At 37.0% G+C, this 25,978-nt stretch overlaps 1 protein-coding gene across 10 annotated transcripts in view; it reads left to right on the top strand.

Moving 5' to 3' along the window:
• Window positions 1–25,978, top strand: part of TAOK3 (TAO kinase 3) — a 141,349-nt gene that overhangs the window by 78,763 nt on the left and 36,608 nt on the right. For all 10 annotated transcript variants that reach the window (XM_053927987.1, XM_053927982.1, XM_053927989.1 and 7 more), the window contains 8 exons: window positions 4,213–4,258; window positions 5,159–5,255; window positions 7,651–7,764; window positions 8,908–8,999; window positions 13,033–13,126; window positions 14,098–14,179; window positions 17,934–18,101; window positions 20,463–20,669. In XM_053927987.1, the coding sequence (XP_053783962.1) occupies window positions 4,213–4,258; window positions 5,159–5,255; window positions 7,651–7,764; window positions 8,908–8,999; window positions 13,033–13,126; window positions 14,098–14,179; window positions 17,934–18,101; window positions 20,463–20,669 (900 nt within the window). The remainder of the gene's footprint in view (window positions 1–4,212; window positions 4,259–5,158; window positions 5,256–7,650; window positions 7,765–8,907; window positions 9,000–13,032; window positions 13,127–14,097; window positions 14,180–17,933; window positions 18,102–20,462; window positions 20,670–25,978) is intronic.

Genomic DNA, 25,978 nt, shown 5'->3' with positions numbered 1-25,978 from the left:
CTCTGTTGGGCACTATTTAGTAGATGAAACTTCATATTTTGTACTTATTCAGATTGCACATTCCAACTTAAAATCCAGTTTAACTATCAATTATTGAGTCCTTACCATGTACTATGTCCTTTTCTTATACATGATCTCCACTTAGGGAATTGAATATTTCTTCCCAGATAGACTATCAAACAGCATACTTAAACATTTTTGTTCAAGTAACTCTTATGATATCTAGTGCTATTGTTTCTGTTCTGAGGATAAATTAATCGGAGGAGTATCTCATTATCCAAAATCAGTTCTCTGGCAATCTCAATTATCGTGAAGGAGTCAAGAAAGGGATTTTGAGCAAGAAGAATAAGTGTTACAAAATCAAGTGTTCTGTCTCATGTGTTCCAGTCTTTAGAAAAATCCTCAGACCTCTTTTTTGAAGCCTATTTATTCTTAGATTACATAGAGTGCTAATAAGCTGGGTTACCTGGTCTCTGCCTACAACAGATTTGATAGCTTTAGGAGCTCAGCTGCTGGAGACACACATACAAACAGCCTCATGGCTAATTTGACCACAAGAAGAAGTTGGGAAAGCCAGAATGCAGACCTACTAATTTAAAAGCAGCAACTGGAGCTCTTTAGTGTCAGGAGCAAACAACCAGTCATGGCTCCAGTGCACTTATGTTATGGAATAATAAGGAAAAGAATGTTTGTGATAAAATATGGAGTTGTTTAAATGCTTGTGTACTGTATTAAATTGGTTTTCTCATGTTTAAAAAAAGAAAAAAATTAGAGACTTCCGGCCAAGATAGAGGCATGGGTAGACACTCTGTGCCTCCTCACACAAGCAAAAGAAGGATAACAACAATTTAAAAACAAAAAAAACCCAGAACTGACAGAAAATCAAACTGTATGGAAGTCCCACAACCAAGGAGATAGAAAGAAGAAACACTCACCCGGACCGGTAGGAGGGGTGGAGACGCGCAGCTGGGCAAGAGGACTCGGGCAGAGGCAGCCAGAGGACCCAGCGAGGTGGCGGATTGTGGAGCGGGGTGGGCAAAGCTGCAGCTGGCCAGCGAGGCAGCAGCTGGTGGACCGGGCGACAGACCATGCAACCCCGAGCTCCAGCACAGGGAAATAAAGCATCAAACCACTGATTGAAAACACCTGTGGGGGTTGAGGCGGCAGCAGGAGAAACTCCCAGCCTCACAGGAGAGTTCACTGGAGAGACCCACATTGGCCTAGAGCGTGCACAATCCCACCCACTTGGGAAGCAGCACCAGAAGGGCCCAATCTGCTTGTGGGTAGCAGAGGGAGTGACTAAAAACCAGCAGAGAGTGGAGCAAGCGCAATTGCTCCCTCTCGGCCCCTCCCCCACGTACAGCGGCACAGCGCAGCTACAAGCGAGCGTTACCCCGCCCCGGTGAAGACCTGAGGCTCCGCCCCTTTATGTAACCGGCACTAAGACAAAAAAAAAAAAAAAAATGGCCCAAATGAAAGAACAGATCAAAGCTCCAGAAAAAATACAACTAAGCAACAAAGAGATAGCCAATCTATCAGATGAACAGTTCAAAACACTGGTAATCAGGAAGCTCACAGAATTGGTTGAATTTGGTTGCAAATTATATAAGAAAATGAAGGCTCTGCTAAGAGAAACAAAGGAAAATGTACAGGGAACCAATAGTGATGGGAAGGAAACTGGAACTCAAATCAACAGGGTGGACCAGAAGGAAGAAAGAAACATCCAACCAGAAAAGAATGAAGAAACAATTCAAAAAAATGAGGAGAGGCGTAGGAACCTCCAGGACATCTTTAAACGTTCCAACATCCAAATTATAGGGGTGCCAGAAGGAGAAGAGGAAGAACAAAAAACTGAAAAGTTATTTGAACAAATAATGAAGGAGAACTTCCCTAATCTGGCAAAGGAAATAGACTGCCAGGAAGTCCAGGAAGCTCAGAGAGTCCCAGAGAAGCTGGACCCAAGGAGGAACACACCAAGGCACGTCATAATTATATTACCCAAGATGAAACAGAAGGAGAGAATCTTAGAAGCAGAAAGAGAAAAGGTTACCTACAAAGGAGTTCCCATAAGACTGTCAGCTGATTTCTCAAAAGAGACCTTACAGGCAAGGAGGAAATACTTACTGGAAAGAAGTATTCCAAGGCATTAAAGGCAAGGACCTACATCCAAGATTGCTGTACCCAGCAAAGCTTTCCTTTAGAATGGAAGGGCAGATAAAGTGCTTCTCAGATAAGGTCAAGTTAAAAGAGTTCATCATCACCAAACCCTTATTATATGAAATGTTAAAAGGATTTATCTAAGAAAAAGAAGATAAAAAATAGGAACAGTAAAAATGACAGCAAACTCAGTTATTAACAACCACACCTTAAAAAAAAAAAAAAAGCAAACTAAGCAAACAACTAGAACAGGAACAGAACCACAGAAATGGAGATGACATGGAAGGTTATCAACAGGGGAGTGGGAGGGGGAGAGAGCGGGGAAAGGTACAGAGAATAAGTAGCATAAATGGTAGGTAGAAAATAGGGGCAGGGTAAGAATAGTATAGGAAATGTAGAAGCCAAAGAACTTATAAGTATGACCCATGGACATGAGCTATAGCGGGGGAATGTGGGAGGGAGGGGGTATGCAGGATGGAGTGGAGTGAAGGGGGGGAATGGGACAACTGTAATAGCATAAACAATAAAATATATTTTTTAAAAAAGAAAAAAATTAGAAAAGTATGTGATATAACTGAGAAATGTTTCCATCAAAATTCATTAAAGAAAAAAGTATTTTTCAATTATACCTTGATAAAGTTGAATCACTTATGTGGAAACTTTCATTTCAAAATAAGAAATAAAATTAATTTATAAATCTGCTGACTTTTAATGTTAAGCAGAAAACTATAATAAAGTATCTCAACTTTAAACTCTGAAGCTTCTCATACTATTCTAAATTATTCCAGTAATACAACAATATCTAAATATTTTTATATTTAATACTGTATATAATTTAATAATTTAGATATATCAATATATAACTTGATCATTATACAATATATTATATATGACATAGATTTCTGTATGTATTATGTACCTTTCATTGCATTATTACTGGAATAATTTAGAAAATATGAAATACATTGAATATACACATATGTTACATATTATATATAATTGTATATTATAGAATATATAAGGGTAATATATAGTATTATATATCTCATTCTGAATTTTTTTGATAACACAAATTACATAACATAGATATATGTTTTCATACTAATTTTTTAATGGAAGGAATCAATATATTAATATTGGTTATATCTGGGTGATGATAAGAAATTTGTATTTTATAATGAGCATCTGGTTTTTTTAGAACAACCACATAATCTGTAGGAGTGTGTGCGCTTGTGTGCGCTTGTGTGCGCATGCGGACACTGGTCCCTGAGCACTCATAGTTCTGACATTGGCTACAAATTAGTCTTCTGGGACACCTAAAAAAACCTATGATGAAAGTAAAGAAAGTTTTCTCATTTTTGCTTTTAAAACACCTTTCAAGATTGCAAACCCAATAAATATCAATAATATTTATAAATATTATTTTCAAATTATTTTAAGGTATAAATTTTAATATCTCATACCTCAGGAATTCAAGCTAATGTAACACTAGAGGCTGCAACCTCAGATTGAGTTCTAACCTATATGTATTTTTTTAATGAAGGCATAAGTAAATGATCTTGTTGACATAGATGCAAAACTAAACAATATTTTCTTGTTTAGCACTCTTTCAATGTGAAAATAAGAAATTTTCTACTTATTGTTGGTTTATTTTATTTGTATTTCCCAGTATAGATTTTACTGGCTCATGTAGTTGGTTGCCACTTTCCAAGTTGTAAAATTTAATTTGTAGTGGAATCTAAGCCACCTTAAATCCGTTTTTGAAACAAGATGGTGTAGAATTTAGTAGTAAATAAAGACTAAGTTGGAGATCTCAGCTTGACCATTTCCAGTGAGTATTTCCCCTTATAATCTTAGATTAATGTCAGTTCCAAGTAGGAGTGAACAAAAACAAATGATAAAAGCCAATTAGTGCCAGTTGACCAAAGTTTAATCCAGGGTCAGGTAGGTCACAATATTCATTTTTCTAGTATTCTTAAGTCCTGGGTTGGTCAGTTGGTTTAGCAGTTTCTCATCAACCTTCATTGTTCTGAAAATGATTTTAATCTCTTACAGTTGGTGATGGAGTATTGCTTAGGCTCAGCCTCTGATTTGTTAGAAGGTAAGAGTCAAAGCACTGTCCCCTCCTTTCTATTGTACCTTGATCAGAATGTCATCTACTCTTAAATTAAAGTGCAATTTGGACAAACTAAATGGGTGATGACTTAGACTTAAGGGTTGTGTGTATAAGCTCTGCAACCTTTATAGTGTCACTGAAAATATCTGAGCAATGATTAGCAACCCTCCTGTTTTGTTTAGTTCATGGCCCATCCTGGGGAGGTACTACTAAAATGTTTGGCTAATGGGATGTAGTATGTGCAGCCAAAAACATCAAGTTTGTCTTTATGTATGAAAGAGAGGTAGACGGTGTTAAATTAAATGTTGATATGATATGATATTGATATTTAATCCTTGCGAATATCTTCACTGACACAGTTCTCCACAGATGCTGCTATAACCAGAGACAGTGTTAAAAATTTACATTAAAATTTTTTTTTCTTATATTATCCTTGATCTCTGTATAGAAATTGCTTATTAGCTGGTTTCAGAAATAATAGAAACCTGCAGTTAGAGGAGTAATATAATAACATTCTCCCTGGCAGAAGAGAATAATGCAACCTAAAACACTGTAGGGTTTAAAATGTCCAGTAAGAGACTGGTAAATTTGGGCCTGGCCAATTGACTTGCAACTGACAAGTAAATTAACAGTTCATTACCATGAATATCAGGCTTTGTTTTACTTTTTTTGGAGGGGTTACTTAGTTTGTTTTTATTCTCAGGTTTTCTGATATCTGATTATTTATCGCTCTTCTATAGAAAATATGTATCCTATGTATTTAGATGAAGATGTTCCCAATTTGTCATTTGAGAAAGTCTATAATTCAATCTCATAAAGCTGTGTAAGAGAAAAAGAGGCATGAAACTGATCCATCTACTCCTGAAATTTTTTTTCCTTCCCCAGTTCACAAGAAACCACTTCAGGAAGTAGAGATTGCCGCCATTACTCACGGTGCCTTGCAGGGGCTAGCCTACCTGCACTCTCACGCATTGATTCATAGGTAAGACTAGAGACCAGTTACATTTTCATTTCAGCTATAGGACTGTCTATTCAATGAAGCTTGAAAATTAGTGCATGCTCCAATTTTTGGGATGCCTCAGGATTTATGGGAAGCAAATATAGACTGCTACTACTTCTGGATGTAAGGAGTAAAATTGCCAGAATTTATTTCCTATCTCTTGGTTTCAACCATATATCCATAAAGACTTACATCATCTCTATTCTATAGGTAACTATTCTGCAGGCAGGGTGTTGCAGGGAAATTGGAAGAAGAGCTCAGTAACCTTTTGATAATGCGTCAAGAAGAAAAGGAAATAAAATTAGTTTTCCTTGCATATATTTATTTCCTAGCTCTGCTTCCTCTCCCCTTCCTATTGCAAATAACAAATCTATCTTACATAAATATACTGGTATGCTGTTTTATCACTTTGAAATGTCTTCTGTTTCTGTAATTTGTATAGATATTTAGGATAATATTTTATTATCTTTATTTTGGCAGATGAAGGAGCCAGGACTCAGAAAGATTTAAATAACTTGTCCATAATTTCACAGCATTTATATAATAAAGATTCAAACTCAAATCTCCTAACTTCTAACCCAAGACTTTCCCCTGCCTTCTATTTTTTTCTGCCACAACCCCACTCTACTTCCCCCTCTAACTTCTAAACAGAGATGTCATTGCTGATTTTTCCCTTTCTCTGTAAAGAACTTCTAGTTACTTCAACGCATAGCGCAGAAGGAGTGAGATGAGATAGGTTTAAAGTATCTGAGGTGACTCAGAAACAAACGCTTTGACATTTGCTAGGAAGAAATGAAACTATTAGGTCATCGGTTCCCCTTTTACTTCTGTTTTAATCACATAAGAGTAGCCATCACAAGTTACTGGCACTAAAAAAGCAGAACCTCCTCAAGATAGGCAGACCAAAACTCCTGCTGTGAACTTGGCATATTTATAAGGAGTAAGAATAAACTTAACCATGTATAATAAATATTGATGAAAGAAATTGAGCCATAATTTCTATGAATTTGACACCTTTTAAAAAATGTGTGTCTCTTTAGTACTAAGATGTCATTACTGAATGCCAACTTCATAATTTTTGCCTGTTCCTATTAAAGCCACAGTTCAGTTTTTATGCCTTTGTTATCTTAATCTGCACATTAATGTGTTACTCTATATTATACTTTAACTTTTTTAATATGTAAAAGAAGTTGAAAAGCCAAAAAACTTTTAAAGAATGTTCTTTATTTAATAATAAATGCTATCTATGTCTCAGATTTTATTATTTTGATTTGAGAGGATAGTTAGTCAATGTTGTAATTGAAGATAATAGAAAAAAGATTTTTTTCTTATTGTAAGAAAATAAATAATGCTTTTTTTTTAGTTCTCTCTGCCAATTCCTAATGTCATCATGAGGAAAGAAACTGAATTTTCAAGGGAAGATTTTTGGAAACGTTTTGGAAGTATTTGAACCTTATCATTTTCAATTTGACATAAATTTGCCTCATTCTCTCTGCTTTATCTTTTCACTGCCCATCAACTTGCAATTCTTGGTTCCTAGTACTCATTATACATCATACCTTTTTTTTAAAGAAAATAAGGAATACATTCACATCCTCTCATTTTAAATTATCATACTGAAGAATGAATTTTTTAAATCATATTTTTAAAATCTTTTTGCTGCATAAAATATCTAATAGCTTTAGTAGTAACCACTTGTGATTCTTTGCAGTAATACATTAAGTGCAATTTCCTAACCCCTAATCCTTGTTTGTTTTGATCTTTCAGGCTCTTCTTTTTACTGTACAGTGTTATTTTTAAAATAACACCTTCTATATAACATGTACCCTCAAATGCCTTAGAGTTGCAGTTACAATTAAAGGCAGAGAGAAAGGGTCACAGGCAAGAAAGAAAAGGTATGTGTGTAGAGGAGGCTTATTGGTAGGTAGTCAATACAGAGTCATTGAAGGTTTGTTTAGGCTCCAAAAAATGTCATGTAATTTGGAAAAGAAAAAAAAAGGCAGTTACGAACAGCACCAATTTTCCCAGCACAAGGAATACTGTTGATGACTGGATTTAGCATCTAAGAATATGATTTTGTAAGTTTAGCAATTGAATTGGTTTCCTTGTCCGCCATGTCTGCCTTTTTCTCATTGCCTTCCCTGTCTCTAAAGAAATCTCTACCTTTTAGTGTAATTACTATGACCTACCTATAAGTACACCCAGGACTCTGGGCCCCCTTACAACATGCAGTAATTACTAAATGCCCTTCTGGCTATCTGAGCAAGGTTTTTTAAAATAAACTTTTTGTCTTATTAATTGCATGCTCTGACCTTATTCCATAGTCAAAATTGAAAAGTAATTTCCTCACCCTCTTATTTTTTTTTTTCCCCTACAGGGATATTAAAGCAGGAAATATTCTTCTAACAGAGCCAGGTCAGGTGAAACTAGCTGATTTTGGATCTGCCTCCATGGCTTCTCCTGCCAACTCCTTTGTGGGCACACCTTACTGGTATGTAGAATTAGAAAACATGACATAGTTTTAAAAATATGCATACACGAACAAGGGTTGGTTTGGTTTTATTTTGACGGTGTCTCACCATGTCTCTTAAGATGAGATTGTATTAGAGAAGGATAGAAAACTCACTGGCAAAAACAAATACCCTGACTTAGTATAAAATTTCCAGTGACTTGAAGTTCTTCAAGTAAGGTTGATGTCACTGTGTGTAAACTGAGCAGGATGATCAACACACTGTCCAAGCTCAGGTTTTAGATTTCATTGAAAGTTTCTTTTCAACTTTTCTCTTGAGACAGAGTCTCTATGGGCAAGCACGTAGCTTCTTTAACCTCCTCTAGCCAGTGAGTATAAATATTGTCTTCCAGGGAAAGAAATCCAGGTTCTTGTCCTTGTTGTGTTCTCTGGTACTTGTCTAGCTTGTCATTCTTAGTGTTACCCCGTTCTATTCAAGATTCCTTTCCTTCCCTTCATGGATATATTGGAATTTTATTGTACCTTGGAGAATGACATATCCCCAGAAAATTACTTACCTACTAAACAAATCAGCTATTTGAAATGTTTTCATCATTATGAAATAGCATTTACTAAGCAACTACTTACATACACTAATAGCGAACAAAGAATATTACACTGATATGACCCCTGCCCTCCTAATGAAATCCATAGGGACTAACAAAGTAACATCCATAGCATGTCTGTCTGTCTGTCTGTCTGTTTGTTTTTAAGTCGTAATATCCTTGAAATGTTTTTCATGTTTCTTAAAGTAATTCATTTCTTTAAGTGTTTCATACATGTTAATCCTTTATAAATCCCTCTGAGGTAGCTACTAGAATTCTCTCCATTTTTATAGATGAAGAAACTGATAAACAGAAAGGTTAGGTAACTTACTGAAAATCAAATTTAAAGGAAATAGTGGAACCAGGGTTTATTGAAAATAATGTATTGTTTCATCTAAATCAGTAAGTATGTTGTTTACATTTTGAATAGTGTTTTTTCCAAATGATTTGTGTAAGGAAGTAATATCTTTATCAGATAAAATTTTGTGATACCCTCAAAAACAATCATTACATTGAGCCACTTTATTAGGTGAATCACTTTTCAGTTCACAGCCTGGCTATTGCGTGTTATGTTTGGCAGGATGGCGCCGGAGGTGATCTTAGCTATGGATGAAGGACAGTATGATGGGAAAGTTGATATTTGGTCCCTTGGGATCACCTGTATTGAAATGGGTGAGTAAAGAGTTTTATTCTATTTTTGAGACTCACTTATTATGATTGTTAATTCATTCATCCAGCCAGAGTGTGCTACTTTTCAAATAGTAATCTTTACTATCATGTAAAACCACATATGTCAGCTGCCATATCTGCTCAAACTTTTACTTAAATTAATAACTTGAAAATGTAGGCTTTGCAGGCCACACATTTTTCTGCCATAGATACTCAACTCTGCTGCAAAGCACGAAAGCGGCCATAGGCAGTATGTTAATGAATGGGTGTGGCTGTGTTCCAGTAGAGTTTTGCAAAAACGGGCTGCTATGTGAATTTGGCCCGTAGTTTGCCAACCCTTGCTCTGTAGTATTCTGGATTAGCAATGAGGCCTGTCACCATGACTCAGAGGATTTATGTACTGCATCTGGCAAGGGACTTGAACCTACATGAGACCATCTGAAATTAATATTTAGCGAGAACTTCCCAGAAACTAGTATTTAGCAAAAGCTTCCCAGACCGTAGAGCTGTGCTGCATTGGTAACACCTTTAGTTACGTGCTTCTCTAGGTTAGACTTATTCTACCGTCGTGTGCTCAGCTATGTTCTGTCTTGTTTATGGACAGAGTGCCTGTCACTTACAGGTGCTCCTCAGTCCTGCCTCAGATCTCAGCAACACTGCACTGGGTTTTGTAGTTGTTTTTGTTCTTTCATCTCCTCTTGCAAAATTTCTGTTTTCTTCTTTCTTTAGTCCCCTTTTCCTGCTGTTTCTGTACAATTCCGTGTTCTTCTGAACAGCTGGAATTTTATATTTTTGCCAGTAAATGAGAGGGCTCCTCTCCTTCTGGTAGTGAATGAAGTCATCCCATAGTATCTGACGTAAGCCCCCAAAATCAGTCTCTTCTCACTTCATGACTTTATGCCGCACAAAGATCCTTTGCTGACAAAGTTTCTTCTTTGGCTTAGTTTGCCTTTTCTTCATTTACTCATTTTATAGTTATTTTTAGACACCGAAAATAAATACCAGGTGCTGTGTGCAGCCCTGGAAATGCAGAGATGAACATAAAAGACATTGTCCCTGCCCTCATGAAATTAAGCAAAGATGACACATGTTATATAAAGAATCACACAAATAATTAATTATGGTTGTGATAGGTGGTAGAAAGGAAAATATAGTTTGGAATGACAAAAGTCTAAGGGGACACCTAGTCTTAGAGGTCAGGAAAGCCTTTCCTGAGGAAGTTATTTTAAGCATATAATGAGCCTGGAATAAATGTTTATTAAAATTAATGCAGAAATGAAATTATATTTAAGATAAGGCCTGAAGGTTTGGCAAGAATTAACCAGATAAAGTTCAGGGAACAAAAGTGAAAGAGGAGTCCAGACAGAGAAAGCAGCATGGGTGAGAGGCTGTGAGCTCTCAGTGAAGCAGAAGATTACAGCGGGGGAGGAGGCGGAGATTGCTCCCAGACTGAAGTGCTAGAGCTAGCCAGGGTCATATTAGCAAAGGCCAGTAGGCTCTGTTTAGGGATCTGACCTTTGTCGTAAGAAGGATAGGGAGCCATAGATGGATACATGATCTATTACTCATTCCACATGGCTTTAAATACTTGAAGTTTTCAGAAGCTCTAGAAACTTTTATAGAGTCTACCTCCTGAAAACTAAGACAAACCTGACCCAGTAATTTCTTGTATGCATTAGAAACAGATATAAATTCATTGTGTCCACACTGCAACTTTCCAAACTTCCACTTGTTAACAGTTCGTGTGCTTATAATACTGATAGCTGTTTAGTGAGTATAAAGTATCCTCTTGAGAAGTTAATAAATATTTGTAGAACGCAGGTACCTTCAAAGGTTATCAGAGATCATTTAGTCCAGCCTGCAAGAGGCCCCTCCAAAGCATCACAGATGAATAAGTACAGTTGCCTTCTGCTTGAGCACTGCCAATAACTTCCGGTTTCCTACTCTCAACAGTTTTCATGTCAAGTTAGGAGAAGGGTGTTTTGTTTTATACCACTCTGGCTTTTCACTGATTCTTCCTTCTATGAGCAAAAATGTCTTCTTTGTTCTGCTCTTAGTTCTTGTTCTCTTTCTTAGAGTTGCATAGAATAAGCCCAATTTACCATTTTAAAAGTGCTTAATAAAAGAATCTTTACTTAAAAACCAAGATGCTCTGATGAAACTGGAGATCAGGTTATGAATTACAAACTGGGACTAAATAAAGAATCCATTAGGATACGCACGGTAGAATGAGGTAGTGATTTATCTCCTATGACATAATAACTAACAAATATAACCAACAAATAGCATAAAATTAACTGTACTCAAAGCTAGAACCTTGTTTCTTTCCTTTGGTCAACAAATGGAGCACTCAATATGTGAATAGAATCTTAATACATGTTCTTGGGGAATAAATAATAAGAATATTTGGATTATAAGAACTCGCTCTTAGAGCTTATGATTGTCTTTAAAAGAAAAGATTAATATGTTTCTGTAAATGCAATAGGTGAGCACATGCCAAATGAGCAGTGAACTAGAAGAGCGCTAGCTGTAGGAATTCCAAAGAAGAGATCATGGTGGGCTGGGATAGAGTAAATCTTCCATTAATATATTAAAAATTCCCCAGTTAGTTGGTTCACTGAATTTCTCTTTAGAATGGGATGGACCAAGTCTTGTTTATCACTTCTCCTCTTCCTCCTTCCCATTTCCCCTCCACCCCCACCCATACCGTTCTCTGGCCTGGATAATCCTTCAGTGTTTATGGAACTCAATTATGTCCCATACTGTGTTAGTGATGTCTAAGATGTTCCATTTTATAATTCTTTTACTTTACTTTTCTGTGCTTTCTGAATATTTTCAATGAATACACATTTTTAAATTAAAACACATACACATGAAGACGTTAACATAAGAACAGCCAAACCTATAGAAAAGCTTTATGAGTTTATTAGAACCAAACTGAGGACATACCCAGAAGCAAAATCTCAATGGATCAAGAAAATACTCCAGAGAGTGGCAGTTTGGCAGTTCTTATTATACATTTAGAATCAAAGGGGAAAACATAAGGAAGGTTACGTGAAATCCCTCGGTGGTAGATTACGGAGGCAGGGGAAAGCAAAGGGAACTCTCTAGGATTGGATAAAAAGCAAAATGGAGAAACACATACTTCTTTTACATCGGTGGCTACAGGATGGTTAATATTTAACATTTGCAGTAAGTAAAGATGGTGTGGGGGCAATAACATAACAACGAGGAGTTTTGGTGCACCTACTCTTGTGAGGGTGACAGCAACCTAGTTGCACAAGAACAATTGACAGTGCTCACTTAAAAAAAAAAAGATTTTATTGATTTATTTCTAGAGAGAGGGGACAGGAGTAAGAAAGAGGGAGAGAAACAGCGAGAGACACATATCAGTTACCTCTCGCACGCTCCCAAGTGGAGACCTGTCCTGCAACCCAGGCATGTGCCCTGACCGGAAATGAAACTGGTGGCCTTCCAATTCGCAGGCTGGCATTCATTCCACTGAGCCACACCAGCCCGGGCAGTAGGGCTCGCTTAAGGCAAGTAGCCTTTTACTAAGGAAGCTATAAGCCTGGGGCCTGACTAGCACCATGCCCCGCCCAGGTAGCAATGTTGATCAGATCATTGTTGTGTGTGCTACCTTTTGGTCACTGAGCTTGTCGGGCCTGCCACATAGTCCCCTGAACTTGTCAGGTTTTCCACATAGCCCCTTTTTCATTCATGACTTTCATACCTATTATGAGAAGATAGGCAAAGACTAGCCTTTTGAAGATATGTGAAAAACATTAAGGTTTTTTTTTTCCACTTTCTTGAAATTGGTCTGTTAGGAGCTTTGCCAATGTACATTAAGATGACCAGCAACTTCTTTTGAATGGCTATTCTGGGCTGACCTAAGAGATTAAAATAAGTGGATTATGTGGCATGAAGATAGTAACAAGCCATTGATTTAGCAGCAACACTTTGCTCATAGTTCCTTATTTCTCTGTCTGCCTGATTTCTTTCAATAACTACTTTATTGTGTTTCTTTTCCTTTCAGCCGAACGGAAGCCCCCTCTTTTTAACATGAATGCAATGAGTGCCTTATATCACATTGCCCAGAATGACTCCCCAACATTACAGTCCAATGAATGGTAAGACTCTGTTATAATTTTAAATCTCTAATATAATCACCATATGTATTTGGCACTTCCATTCAACTTGATTTTAAATATCTGACCTAGAAAGCATTCCATCTCTTCACCGTACATAATAAAGAGTGACGTTGGCATTAACCGTCCACACATACATTTTATTCCAGCCCTCACTATGGCTAGTATTGTATTCTTAGCATGTGTAGGAACTGAAATGCTACAGGACACATGCCCTGCCACCTTCCTAACAGCTCTTATTCTCAAGTCATGGCCGTCTTACATTGATCATCTCGGCTCTTCACATTTCTAAAAAGAGATAAAGTACCCTCTCTGATGTCACCATTTGTCCAGGTGTCATTTTTTTATTTTATGTATATTTGAATATATTGAGACAGAACATATACTATCTATTTAAAAAATGTAATGTTCCTTGCTGAACATCATGACATTCTGATAAACATTTGGGCCACAAAAGTTTTAGAAAAAGGAGAATTTTAAAGAAGAATGGACAAAATGGAATTTTCAAGACAGGAAGTATTTTCATTCAGGGAGCATATTCCCAGATTCTCTGACTTTCATGCTTCACATTTTAGTACCTGGTTACAGTCTGTGGGTGATGGAGGAGTTACCAACTGGTCATGAAGAATATAGGCTTAAGGCTTATGAGAGTCATCATCTTTAGAGAGAAAAATGTATATAAAACTATTATATGTAAATATATTATTTTTACTTTCTGATATATATTATAATTTGACCTTGCTTATGTATTAAGATATGTTTATGTGTTGACTAACTTGAACTGTTCATATTCATTAGCCAAAAGAATTAATTTTAGATGCCATAAACTTGAAAATGGCTCACGTTTCTCCTGGTATTCCAAAAATACTATTTTAAAAATCTAAAATGTAAAATTTTACATTGTGTTCTACAGACCCTGATTTTATTTTCTTTTGATGTATTTGCACACATAGGACGGACTCTTTTAGGAGATTTGTTGATTACTGCTTACAGAAAATACCCCAGGAAAGGCCAACATCAGCAGAACTGTTACGGGTAATTTTCCTTTCTTCCCCCTCATTTATTTATTTATTTATTCATTCATTTATTTGTATTGGGGTGACACTGGTCAATAAAAATTTTTCTCAAATTTATATTCGAGGATAGGGATTTAAAGTCATGTTGTAGTGGAACCTAGTACATCTTTCCTACAGCAGCTCGTCCTGACAAACTGGATTAGCACGTGCTGCCCTGTCATTCATCCAGAGACAATAGCTAGGCCTAGAAATAGCAAGATTATCTCAATGTACGTGCTGTACATGTATTCTCTGTGAATAGCTTTTCCCCATCTTTTCCTTTTGCTCATACCCACCCTGTTTTTGACTTATGACAAAAAATATTTCTCCTCGCTCTGGTCATTACTGTGATATGCCTATGACCAATATCTGTATGAACTTTCAGGGCCGAGTCTGCCAAAAATAACAACTCTGATTTTCAGTTAGGTTGTTGTCAAATCGTCAGGTATGTTGGTGATAAGAGTATCATGTTAACTGCATTCATTTGATTTAAACATCATATTTTTGAGCATCTCTTTTCATGTTACATTTTATTGTAGACTTACGCATAAGTAATATGTTCCATCTATGTCAGTGAAGTATGTGGCAATCTTTTAAAATGTAAATATTTTCTTTGGCACAGAATAGTCTAGATTTCTTTAACTTTTTTCCGTATGCACGTTTCTTAACTCTTGTTTGTTTGCTTTAAGAAAGACTCTGAAGAATTGTATTGCCTAAATTGGTGAAGCTTAAAAATGTCAACTGACTGTGTAATTAAAGAATACTTTGGCTAGATCAAAAATTCTTGGTTTCCATTTTCTTTTTCTTAGAACTCTGTAAACATTTTTCTATCATTTTCTGGCTTTTAGTGTTCTTGAAGAGGTAGGTCTAAGGCAGACTAATTTTTCCACCCAAAAGTAAGTTGTTCTTCTTGTGAGTTTCAGGCCACAGGGATATGGTGAGAGAAGCACTCCACCTAATACCCATTTGATGTGGAGCCATCACATGTACTAGATATGAACCATGTGTACGCCTTAGCAACAGCTCCACGTTTCTAGAGGGAAAAATGACAGCCAGAGCAAAACACTAATACAAGATAAAGTATCTTTATCCTTTGTAGTAAGCAAAGTTTTTTTTTTTTAATTTTTACCCAAGGACATGTTTTATTGATTTTTAGAGAGAGGAAGGGAGAAAGAGATAGAAACAACATGAGAGAGAAACATCGATCAGCTGCCTCCCATATGCACCCCAACCAGGGATCAAACCCACAACCTGGGTATGTGCCCTAACTGGGGATCATACCCACAACCTTCTGGTGCATGGGAGGATGCTCCAACCAACTGAGCCACCCAGCCAGGGCAGCAAATATTTTTTAAAGGGCATGAAAAGCATGACCATGGAGAGAAAAAATAATAAATTCAAGCTGTATTAAAATTAAGGGTGGGACCTCAAAGAAGAAGATACTACAAGGATTCAAAGGTGAATTTTAGGGCAACAGACAACAGAAGGATATAAAAAGCAAGTGGGCAGAGGTAAAGAAAGAAATGGAAGAGAAAAATTAAGACAACAGATAAAAATCATAAGCAACAAGCTAATACAATAAGCCAATCCATTTAGGATGTTTCCCATGGTAGATAGTCTTAGGGGAAAAAAACAAAATTAAAAGCAAATGGAAAAAAAACTCTAAAGATGATTATGGAGAAGATGACACACGTAGAAGACAAAAGAGGACTAACATAGGCCAACCTATGAGCATCATTCCTGGAGAGCAAAGCAAAACACGTGGAGCAGAAGATTTTTAAAGACATACCGGAAGGGAACTTTTTTTGGCAGTTAATATTTGGATCTTTATTTTAGTTGATTTGATGTAGTCTTTGTTTGATTTGTTGACCCAAGACAAATGAGCCCACCATGCATTCAACAAATACCTACTGACTGTCTGCTGTGGGCAAAAGCACTATTTTAAGCATTAAAAATAACATAGAAGTACATAAGAAAAAAATAGTTCCTGCACTCATGGGACCTAAATTCTAATGAAGGAGAGTAAAAACAAACAAATAGGTGATGGTATAATGTCAGGGGGTGGTAAATTATTTACAGAAAAATAAAGTAGACACAGGGACAAAGAGTGACAAGATTGTTGGATAAGGAGTGTTAGCTGTGGAATAGAGAAAAATACAACAATAATGTAGGGTGGGGGGAGGTGGATTGAGGCAGAGACTAACAAGAATATTGTATGCTCTGCATTGCGCTTGCTGTTATATAGTTTCAGATTTGAACCTAAGTTATAGCTTCAAGTGTACTCAAAACCTATTTGCTCTTATATAATTGCACGCACTGGAGTAGCAAAATAATTTCCTTTCTCCCTTTCATTCTCATCTTGAAATATGCAGGCTACACTTACTTCCGGGATTGGTATTTCATCTTCAGAAAGGAGTCTTTGCAGAAGAAGAGATATTTTATAAAAGCAGGAGCAAAAGCCACAGTTTCCCTGACAGCAAAGTCAGGGTAAAGAACCACAAGACATGTAGATTTTTTTTTTCTCACAACCGTCCTGTTCCTCTTTTGTATCTTTTTTAACTTACAAAGAAGTAAAATTCATTTCATCGTCTAAGGTCTACCACATTATCTCGTTTTCGCAGTATCTTCAAATTTTGAATAACAATCCACAAATAAGTGAATTTTTCACATAACTGAACCTTTTCCTTTAAGAAACAAAGCATCTCCCTCCTACTTTTGGACATTTTCTTTGTCAAAATACAAAATATGCTCCTCTACCTTCTAAAGAAGTGTAATGAACACAGCTTCACTTCTCAATGGCTCAAAAACAGTAGTGTTTTGCAAACAGTGTATGAAATGACCATACGGGGGCATTTCCCCTCTTGGTAAATAGCCTACAATCCTTTGTTCACTTTCGTTCAGTTGATGGTTGGTGTGTTAGTCATGGAATTTCTTTCTTTCTCTACTGTCAGGCTGTCAGAGAACTTTCAAAGGGCACTTCTTTTACAACAAGTAACCCTATCTCTGTCCGTTCTGAATCCTTTTCCTCCCTCTTTCACCCCCTCTTTCTAACCTGCTCTGGGCAGAGAAACAAGGAAACCAAAACATGTGGTAAAGATCATTGACAATATTGAAAGTGAGGGCCGCTTAAACCAAGAAAAGCTGATGGACTTTGGGGCAGATATTTTCTCTCCTCAGAGGCCCTTTTCCCTTTTTTCTGGTTGTACAACTTTTCACAGGGAAGATGAAGTTGCCAGAATTCTGACCTCTGAATTTAATAGCTCTCACATTTTCAGTCACATGCGCTAGATATGACCACAGAAATAGAAAACAAAATATACACAACAATGGTGTAAGATGGGGAGGAGGATTGGGGCAGATTATAACAGGAATATTCTATACTCTGCATTGCTTTTGCTTTACTATATAGCTTCAATTTGCAAGTTATAAACCACTCAGCCACTAATTACAGTCATTGTTATTACTTGAAGGATAAGGTAGACCTCTGGAGTTCTCATGTGAACTCTAGGACAGAGTCCGCCAAATGGGGCTTGAAGGAGAAGAGAAAAGCATTTTCGTTATCTCATTGCGAGATTTATACAATATGAGAAGCTTACATGTATAGAAATCATATCTTGTTAGTTCTGAAAAACCCATACAACTGTTTTATGTCTCTTTATTACTCTATCTGTATCTTGCACCTAAGAGTATGTTTCTCATTATCAGTTTTTGTTATTTTCTCCTCCGTCTATCAGCATGACTTTGTCCGACGAGACCGGCCACTACGTGTCCTAATTGACCTCATACAGAGGACGAAAGATGCTGTTCGTGAACTAGATAACCTACAATACCGAAAAATGAAAAAAATCCTTTTCCAAGAGACACGAAACGGACCCTTGAATGAGTCCCAGGAGGATGAAGAAGTAGGTTCGGTTTATTTTAGCAGGCACTTGCAGAGTGCCTACTATGTGAAAAAGCTCTGGACTGAGCACTGTGAAAAACACTTCAGGGGATAAAAGTGTAATGGATGCTCTGCCTTAAGAAACACAGAGTTGCAAAAGAAACATTATGTAGGAACTCTTATATGAAACAAAGTATGATAAATGCTACAGAGGTATATCGCCATACAGGGGTACATAGTGGGGATTGGTGAAAGTTATAGGGAGGACATGATGTGGGTGGTTTTTGACAGAACGGCATAGGGCATTTTAGACTCAGGAAAATGCTATGCTTTAGGAAGATTATCCTAGCAAAATAAAAGATGGATTTGATTGGTGGCCAGTCTGTGCAAGAGGTAAGAAGGGCAGTATCAATGGGAATGGGGGGGAAAGGAACACTTTTGAGAAACACTTACAGGTAGATTCGATAATGCAGTGCTTCACCTAGAGTGTGTCGATGCCAAGAACAGAAAAAGAACCAAGGAAATAGTCGGTTTAAGATGATTTCAGTTTGGTGCCTATGGAGTTTAAGGTCCTAGCGTTATATGCGACTGACATAGCATACAGAGGGAGTTTTCAAAGGAGAGAAGACTTCCTGGTTTCTCCTTCAAATAACTTGAAAAGGATTGGTTGAGGCAAGGGTAATGACAGTTGGGACACCTGAACGATGTCTAGCATTTGGTTGGAATATACAAATCCAGAACATAGGAAAGAGGTCTGAGTAAAGGGTAGTGGGTTGGGGGTCAAGAGCACTAAAATGACCATGAACCAAGGAGTTGATTGTAGAAGGAGAATGCCATGCAAGAAAAGGGAGACCTCGGAGGTAAAGGCATCGCACATGTTAAGAGAGTACACAGTTTCAAGGAGGGAGCAGCCAATACCATCAGATGCTGCCAAGGGGTCAGGTTAGACCAGGAAAAAAATGTTAAGTGCTTTATAAGTAGGGCATTCTCGATTACCTTAGTAAAAGCAGTTTTACAGGAATAGTTAGGATGAATAGTAAGATTACTGTGGGTTTTAGAATAAATGGGAAGTGAAAAAATAGAGATAGCAAAAGTTTGTTATTTTAAGATTTATAAATTTGGCTAAGAAGGAAAAGTGACAAAGGGCAGTATGTAAAGAGGTATATAAATATGGGCAGGCCTCTTCAGGTTTACATACAGAGGGGAAGGAGCCAGGCCTTAAAGATAGAGGAAGGAGACACAGTTAAAGAAGTGGGGTCTCAGGAAGTGCTTAGGATAGCAACAAGAGTATTTGAGCACAGATTAGCCTATCTAAAACTAGATAAAAACGAGCAAAGGAATGATGAATGTTATTTTAGCTTTTTATATATAAAAGAGAATAAAACAAGATTATTTTATTAATAATTGCAAAAATGGAATTTAGAAAGCTGAATTGGACTATAAAGTCTCTTGATTGCATATATACAAACGATGCCCTTTAATTGGGAAAATAAATCTATTAAAAATATAGTGTATTATCTAACATTTTTAAATATCCCAATTACCTATCCCAGTGATTCCTTGTATTACCAAGGAGCAATTCTTTGAAGTTATATATGTACATATGCTTTTTTGAAAATAAGGTTTATTTGGAACTAAGTTGCTTTAATTATATTATTTAACCTTATATCAAAAGATATCCCACCGTGATAGATAAATTATATGTTCTGATAATTTTACCACTTCTCAAATAGTAGTCTTTAGACTACCAGTGATGAATACCAGTATTATTTAACAGATATATTTAATAAGATTACAGAGGTGAGCATGATAGAATTGCTTAAGGGAGGCAGAATTTAATTACCTATCCAGGACAGTAGAATTAATATCCCTGCTTAGATATGAAGTTACTCAATAATGACTTGCAAAGGAATATATTGCTTGTCAAATCTCTGGAAACTCTCTTTACTCTATTTTAGTTTCAAGTGCCCACTGCCGTATTTGCAGATATCCTAGAGGTCACCTGCCCAGTCGCCAGCAGGCTTTCTCTAGCACCTTGATGTTCTTGACGGTCTCTCACAAACCTGGCCTGGTTCTGCTTCCTGAATAGCAATGCGATAAGATGATAGTTGCATGTGACAGGGGAAAACCCTGGGATAGCAGCATTCGGAGCCTTATGACTCATGTCCAGAATGGCCCCTGGGGACGGCATAGAAGGGACTTTGAGATGGCTGAAAATGGTGGGGGAGTAGTGGAGTCACTACAGAAAAAGTTTATCTTTGCAGACTTGTCAGAAAAGCAACCTGGCACTGCAAAATTGAGTGTGTTTAATAGCTTAGTTAATGGATTGGCACTTTATCTCCAGTCTTTTTTTTTTTTTAACCCGAGTGTCCCATTTTTATAGGACAGCGAACATGGAACCAGCCTTCGCAGGGAAATGGACAGCCTGGGCAGCAACCATTCCATCCCAAGCATGTCTGTGAGCACGGGCAGCCAGAGCAGCAGTGTGAATAGCATGCAGGAGGTCATGGATGAGAGCAGCACTGAACTTGTGATGATGCATGATGACGAAAGCACAGTAAATTCCAGTTCCTCTGTTGTGCACAAAAAGGTAGGTTTCACAGTCCCATTCCGAGCTCTAGCCTTTGTCGGTCATAGTGAAGCCAGCTCAGGTCACTTAGTTACCTTTTTACAACTGAAATGTGGGACTAACCCTAGCACTAGGTAAGCTCTCTTACAGTAAAAAGGTAATGAAGGACTGTGTAACCTATATTTGTGCCTGTTTCTTGATCTTCTTCTCTTGTTACTCTGATGCCTACCACCATCAATAAGTTAAAATTGTAAAAATCCATAAATCTCTAAGTCAAATAAACCAGTAAGTCCTTCTCTAAATCAATAACCTTAATACTGTAGAGCAGCGACTTTCAACCTTTTTCATGTCATGGCACAAATAAACTAATTACTAAAATTGTGAGGCACACCAAAAAATATATTTTTTGCCAATCTGACAAAAAATAGGTACAATGGGGGGGGTATTTTATTTATTTATTTTTAGAGAGAGGGCAAGGGAGTATGAAAGAGAGGAATAGAAACATCTATCGGTTGCCTCTTGCACACACCCCAACCAAACGCCCTAACTGGGGACCTGGCCCACAACCCAGGCATGTGCCCTGACCAGGAATTGAACCTGCGACCTTTCACTTTGTGGGACAACACCCAACCAACTGAGCCATGCTGGCCAGGGCAGAATTACTCTGATTCATTCACACCAGAGGGCTATTGTGTTAGCTGCTGTCATTTTTTTATCTGATAGTCTAAGGGAATAAAAGTTAGTGTCCCTGACTAAATGGTCACTAACTGCACCTTTTAAAAATTCTTGCAACACACCAGTTGAAAATCGCTGCTAAAGACCTTAAAAGCTTCCTGAGTAAAACTCCTTGGGTGTGCCCTTTTAGAAGTATGCTTTTTCAGAGTGTGTTTCTTAATGTACATTCCCAAGGGACTATTTTACAAACACTTTCTACTCTTTCCTGTTGAATTTTGAATTTACTGTTTCTAATTCTTCCAAGACTGGCTCTGTTACCTTAATATTCTGACTTTTGAATGAATGATTCTGTTTTTTTTATTTTTACTTTATTTTTCCAATTAAATACCCTCATTTCTCACAAGCCTATCATGGTTCATAAATTGAAATACTTCATGAAAAAAAAAATTTAAGCTTCTTTCAAAGCAATTTCTGTAAGATAAGTATTTTGCAGAATTATCAGTAATTTTTTGAGGGAATTTCCAAAAGTGTCTTGAGTGACCATAGGTGTAAGATGTTCATAGAATTGAATTATAGAAAACAAATCCTCTATGATTTTGTCCTTATTAGGTATATTTGAGGTGTGTTTGTACTTATTTTAATAAATGGCAGTGGTCACATTCTAATTACAGTGAGAGAGCATGTTGAAGAATAGAATTTCTTTCACTTAAGACTTCTATTGGTTGTGCATTTTTCTTGAGAAGAAAATAAAATTTAACAGGTAAGGGCGAAGGGCAGGAGAAAATATATTGATCCCTGGTTGTGAATAGTGGAAGGATACATATTTATTTTCTGAACTGATTAATTTATTATTTATTCAACTAATACTAGTGGGGGGACCTCTGTTATGTGCCAGGAACTATGGTAGGCCCTGTGGATACAGAGAAACAAAACAGACGTGGTGTTTTCATGGAGTTTATTATCTGTAGGGAAGATTAAGCAAATGATCATACTAATAACTATATCATGTCATTATGAAACTTGCTCTGGGTAAAAGGAGGATTTAATCTAGCAGGCAGTTGTGGAAAGCGTACCCAGTAAAGTGACATTTAAGATAAAACTTTAAAGACAAGTGGAAATTAGCTAACTTGGGGTGAGAGATGGGGGTGACTCAGCAAGCAACATGTGCAAACTATCTGAGACAAAAAGAAATTTGTATGTTCAGGAAGAGGGGAAAGGTCAGAGAGGTTAGAGTTTGATGAGCTATGTAGAGAGTCAACTGAGACCAGAAAGACAGCAAGGACCCAGATTATCAGAAAGCCATGGAAAGAAGTGATATCAGATGGATGCAGAAATGTGCTGAGTTCAGCCTTGCCAGCTGGCCTTCTTTGAATACAGGCAAGTGATCATATACATATTTGAAGGGGAGAAAAGGTTTTGCAAGGCTCTCTTTTGGAAGGAGCTTTCATGGATGCTGACATCTGGCTTTCCTTTCTGTTCCCTCTGGGGCTCCATTGGTGTAGACAGCAAAAGAAGAGACATTCTGTTGGATCTTTTCACTCCAGGACTTCTCAAATGGGAACCCAGAATTAGAAGAAAGATACTACCGGAATAATCAACAAGAAAGATAACTCTGGTCTCTAATTTAGTGAGGGTTTTCATTTTAATTTCGACATGCTGGTGGAGAGCTTTCTCATGATGATACGGGTCTCTCAATACTTTTTTTCTTTTTCCTCCCTGGTGCAAACACTTAAGAAGTACAAGGTAGTTGTATTTGATCCACAAAAAAATTGTTTGTCGGGAATAATTTAAGTTATATAATGTATTTCCTTTTCATTATGAGATAGAGGAAATGTGCTGGAAGAAAATTGAAAAACCGTCACAAAAAAATCTTTGAATAAATTAACGTTAAGATATAAGCAAGCTAATAAAAGACTATCAACAGAGTCAAAAGGCAAGCCACAGAGTGGGAGAAAATGTTTGTAAATAGTATTTATACATCTACTATTTTGCATTTATAATATTTGCATATAAAGTATTTGCATATCTAATAAGGAATTAATATCCAGACTGTATAGAAAATTCCTAAAATTCAACAACCAAAAATTAACAACCCAAATCAAACATGAGCAAAGGACTTGAATAGACGTTCTCTAAAGAAGATACACAGATAACCAATAAGCACATGAAAAGATGCCCAACACACTAATCATCAGGGAAATGGAAATCAAAACATGCATTGAGATACCACCTCACACCCATTGGGATGTCTCCGATCAAAAAAGAAAATAACAAGTGTTGACCAGGATGTGAGAAAATCGGAACCCTTGTGCACTGTAGGTAGGAATTTAAAATGATACAGCTGCTGTGGAAAACAGTGCAGAAGTTCTTTAAAAAACTAAAAATAGAAATGCCATATGATCCAGCAATTCCACTTCTGGGTATATACCAAAAGAATTGAAAGCAGGGTCTCAGAGAAATATCTGCACACCCGTGTTCGCAATGGCATTGTTCACAATAGCTGAAATGCGGAAACAACCCAAGGGTCCATCAGTGGACGAATGGATAAGCAAAATGTGGTCTATACATACTATGGGATATTCTTTGGCTTTAAAAAGGAAGGAAATTCTGACATATGTTTCAACATAGATGAATCGTGGGGACGTTATGCTAAGTGAAATATGCTAGCCACAAAAACACAAATACTGTGCGGTTGCACCTATATGTATAAAGTACTTAGAGCAGTCAAGATCATCGAGACGGAAAGGACAATGGTGGTTGCCAGGGGCTGGAGAGAGGGGGAAAATGGGGAGCTGTTGTTTAGTGGGTGCAGAGTTTCAGTATAGTGTACTGAACTGTCTGCTTAAAAATGATTAACATGGTACGTTTGTATGTATTTTATGGCAATAAAAAGAGGAAAAATATATAAGCAGACTATAAAAATATTATATATGAAAACTTAATGTTAAATATGGTATAACTGTGCTTAAAAATATCATCTTCAAACACAGTACAAACAAAATATATTTAGATAGTTATATTGTTGGTTCACTTGAATTCCCAAAAGTTTTCCACTTAAGAACATAAAAGAAATAGGATCTTAAACTCTCAATGGAAAATTTTTGTATAATGGGCCATAGGAATGAGGAAACGAGTTCATAGTTCTATCTGCCACTGATAGTTATACTTTACTTTGGACAAGTCACAAACCTCAGTTACTCCATCTGTAAAATTAGGAGTTCAATATGATTTCAAAGATCCCTTCCGGCTCTAAAATTCTGTGCTTCTATTCCTGTAATAATTAAAGAAGCAAATCTCTAATGTGACCCTCAAACTGTTTTTAGAGGTACCTCAGGAGCAAGCCTCCTCCACGCCTCAGAACAAGGTCTGCTTCGTTCCTTACATTATATATTTGGATTCCACTTAAGATTTCACTTGCAAAAGGGTTGGATTTTTGGTTTTGGTTTTGTTTTTTCTACAAGTCACTGCCCTGATCAGTCCCTTCTTCTCCATGCAGATGGGATAGTAAGTACGATGTAGTACTTGTAGGTAGTAGGTACAGGTAACATGTGTATTGCAGGTTGGGTTCTCTAGGAAGCAGAGTTGAGATGATTTATCACAGCAGGTTTGTTGTTGTTGTTGTTGTTGTTGTTGTTATTATTAGTTTCCCTTGGGTTGAATACCCATGGAAGGGAAGGGAAGGAAGCAATATTGATAAGGAGAAGCTGAACTGAGATGTAGGCCCAATGGCAACCTCAACCAACCTTCCAGTGAGCTCTGGAGCTAAACTGGTCCTTTAGCGTTGGACCAAATTAGCCAGGCCTTGGTACGCATACTCGATCAGTCAATGAATGTGAGAACCTGGGAAGGTTATGAACTTGAGCAAGGCTGCCCTCTACAGCCAAGGCAGTTCCTAAAAGAAATGACAGCCAAAGACCACTGCCCGGCAGCACGTCTTCTTAGCTTAAAGGATGTGGTGCATTTCTGAGTCTGTCATCATTTGCGACCACAAAGATAATTTTAGAAAGAAAGCAATCACTATTATTATACAAAACATTTATCACTTTTGTATGGGTCCAGGTCCAGAATTTTAGAAAAGCCTATATATCACTAAATTATTGTATTATAAACAATATTCTACCCATTATTTCATTGTCCTATTTTATATTCTATTTCATACTTGTCACTATCTAAAATTATACTTTGAATTAATTTGTTTATATATTATTTTATGAGTAAAATGTAGGTTTTATTAGGGCAAAAACTATGCCTCCTTTGCTCTGCACTGTATCCCAACACCTATAACAGTGCCTGGCATAGCATAGCCACACAGTAAATAATTATGGAATGAATGAATAAAAAAACCCCACAGGGAATGCATTAATTACCAGATGTCAAACATCATGCTATGTTGGTTCATTGAATATAATGGATTAAAAGGGTTAAATAATATTAATCATTATCTTGATGGTTTGGAAGATTTAAATAGTTTCTCCAGTAATAATACTCTAGACAATAAGAACACGCTTAATAAATATGAACATATAAGATTAACGGTAGGGTACTGGCCGCTGTGGCTCAGTTGGTTGGAGTGTTGTACAGTAGACCAAATGGTTGTGGGTTCAGTTCCCAGTCAGAGTATGTACCTGGGTTGTGGTTTCAATCCCTGGCCAGGG

Source organism: Desmodus rotundus, chromosome 7 (assembly GCF_022682495.2).
Source record: "Desmodus rotundus isolate HL8 chromosome 7, HLdesRot8A.1, whole genome shotgun sequence".
Taxonomy (NCBI): domain Eukaryota; kingdom Metazoa; phylum Chordata; class Mammalia; order Chiroptera; family Phyllostomidae; genus Desmodus; species Desmodus rotundus.
Note: the sequence above shows the minus strand (reverse complement) of the source record. Positions and strands in the feature narration are given on the sequence as shown.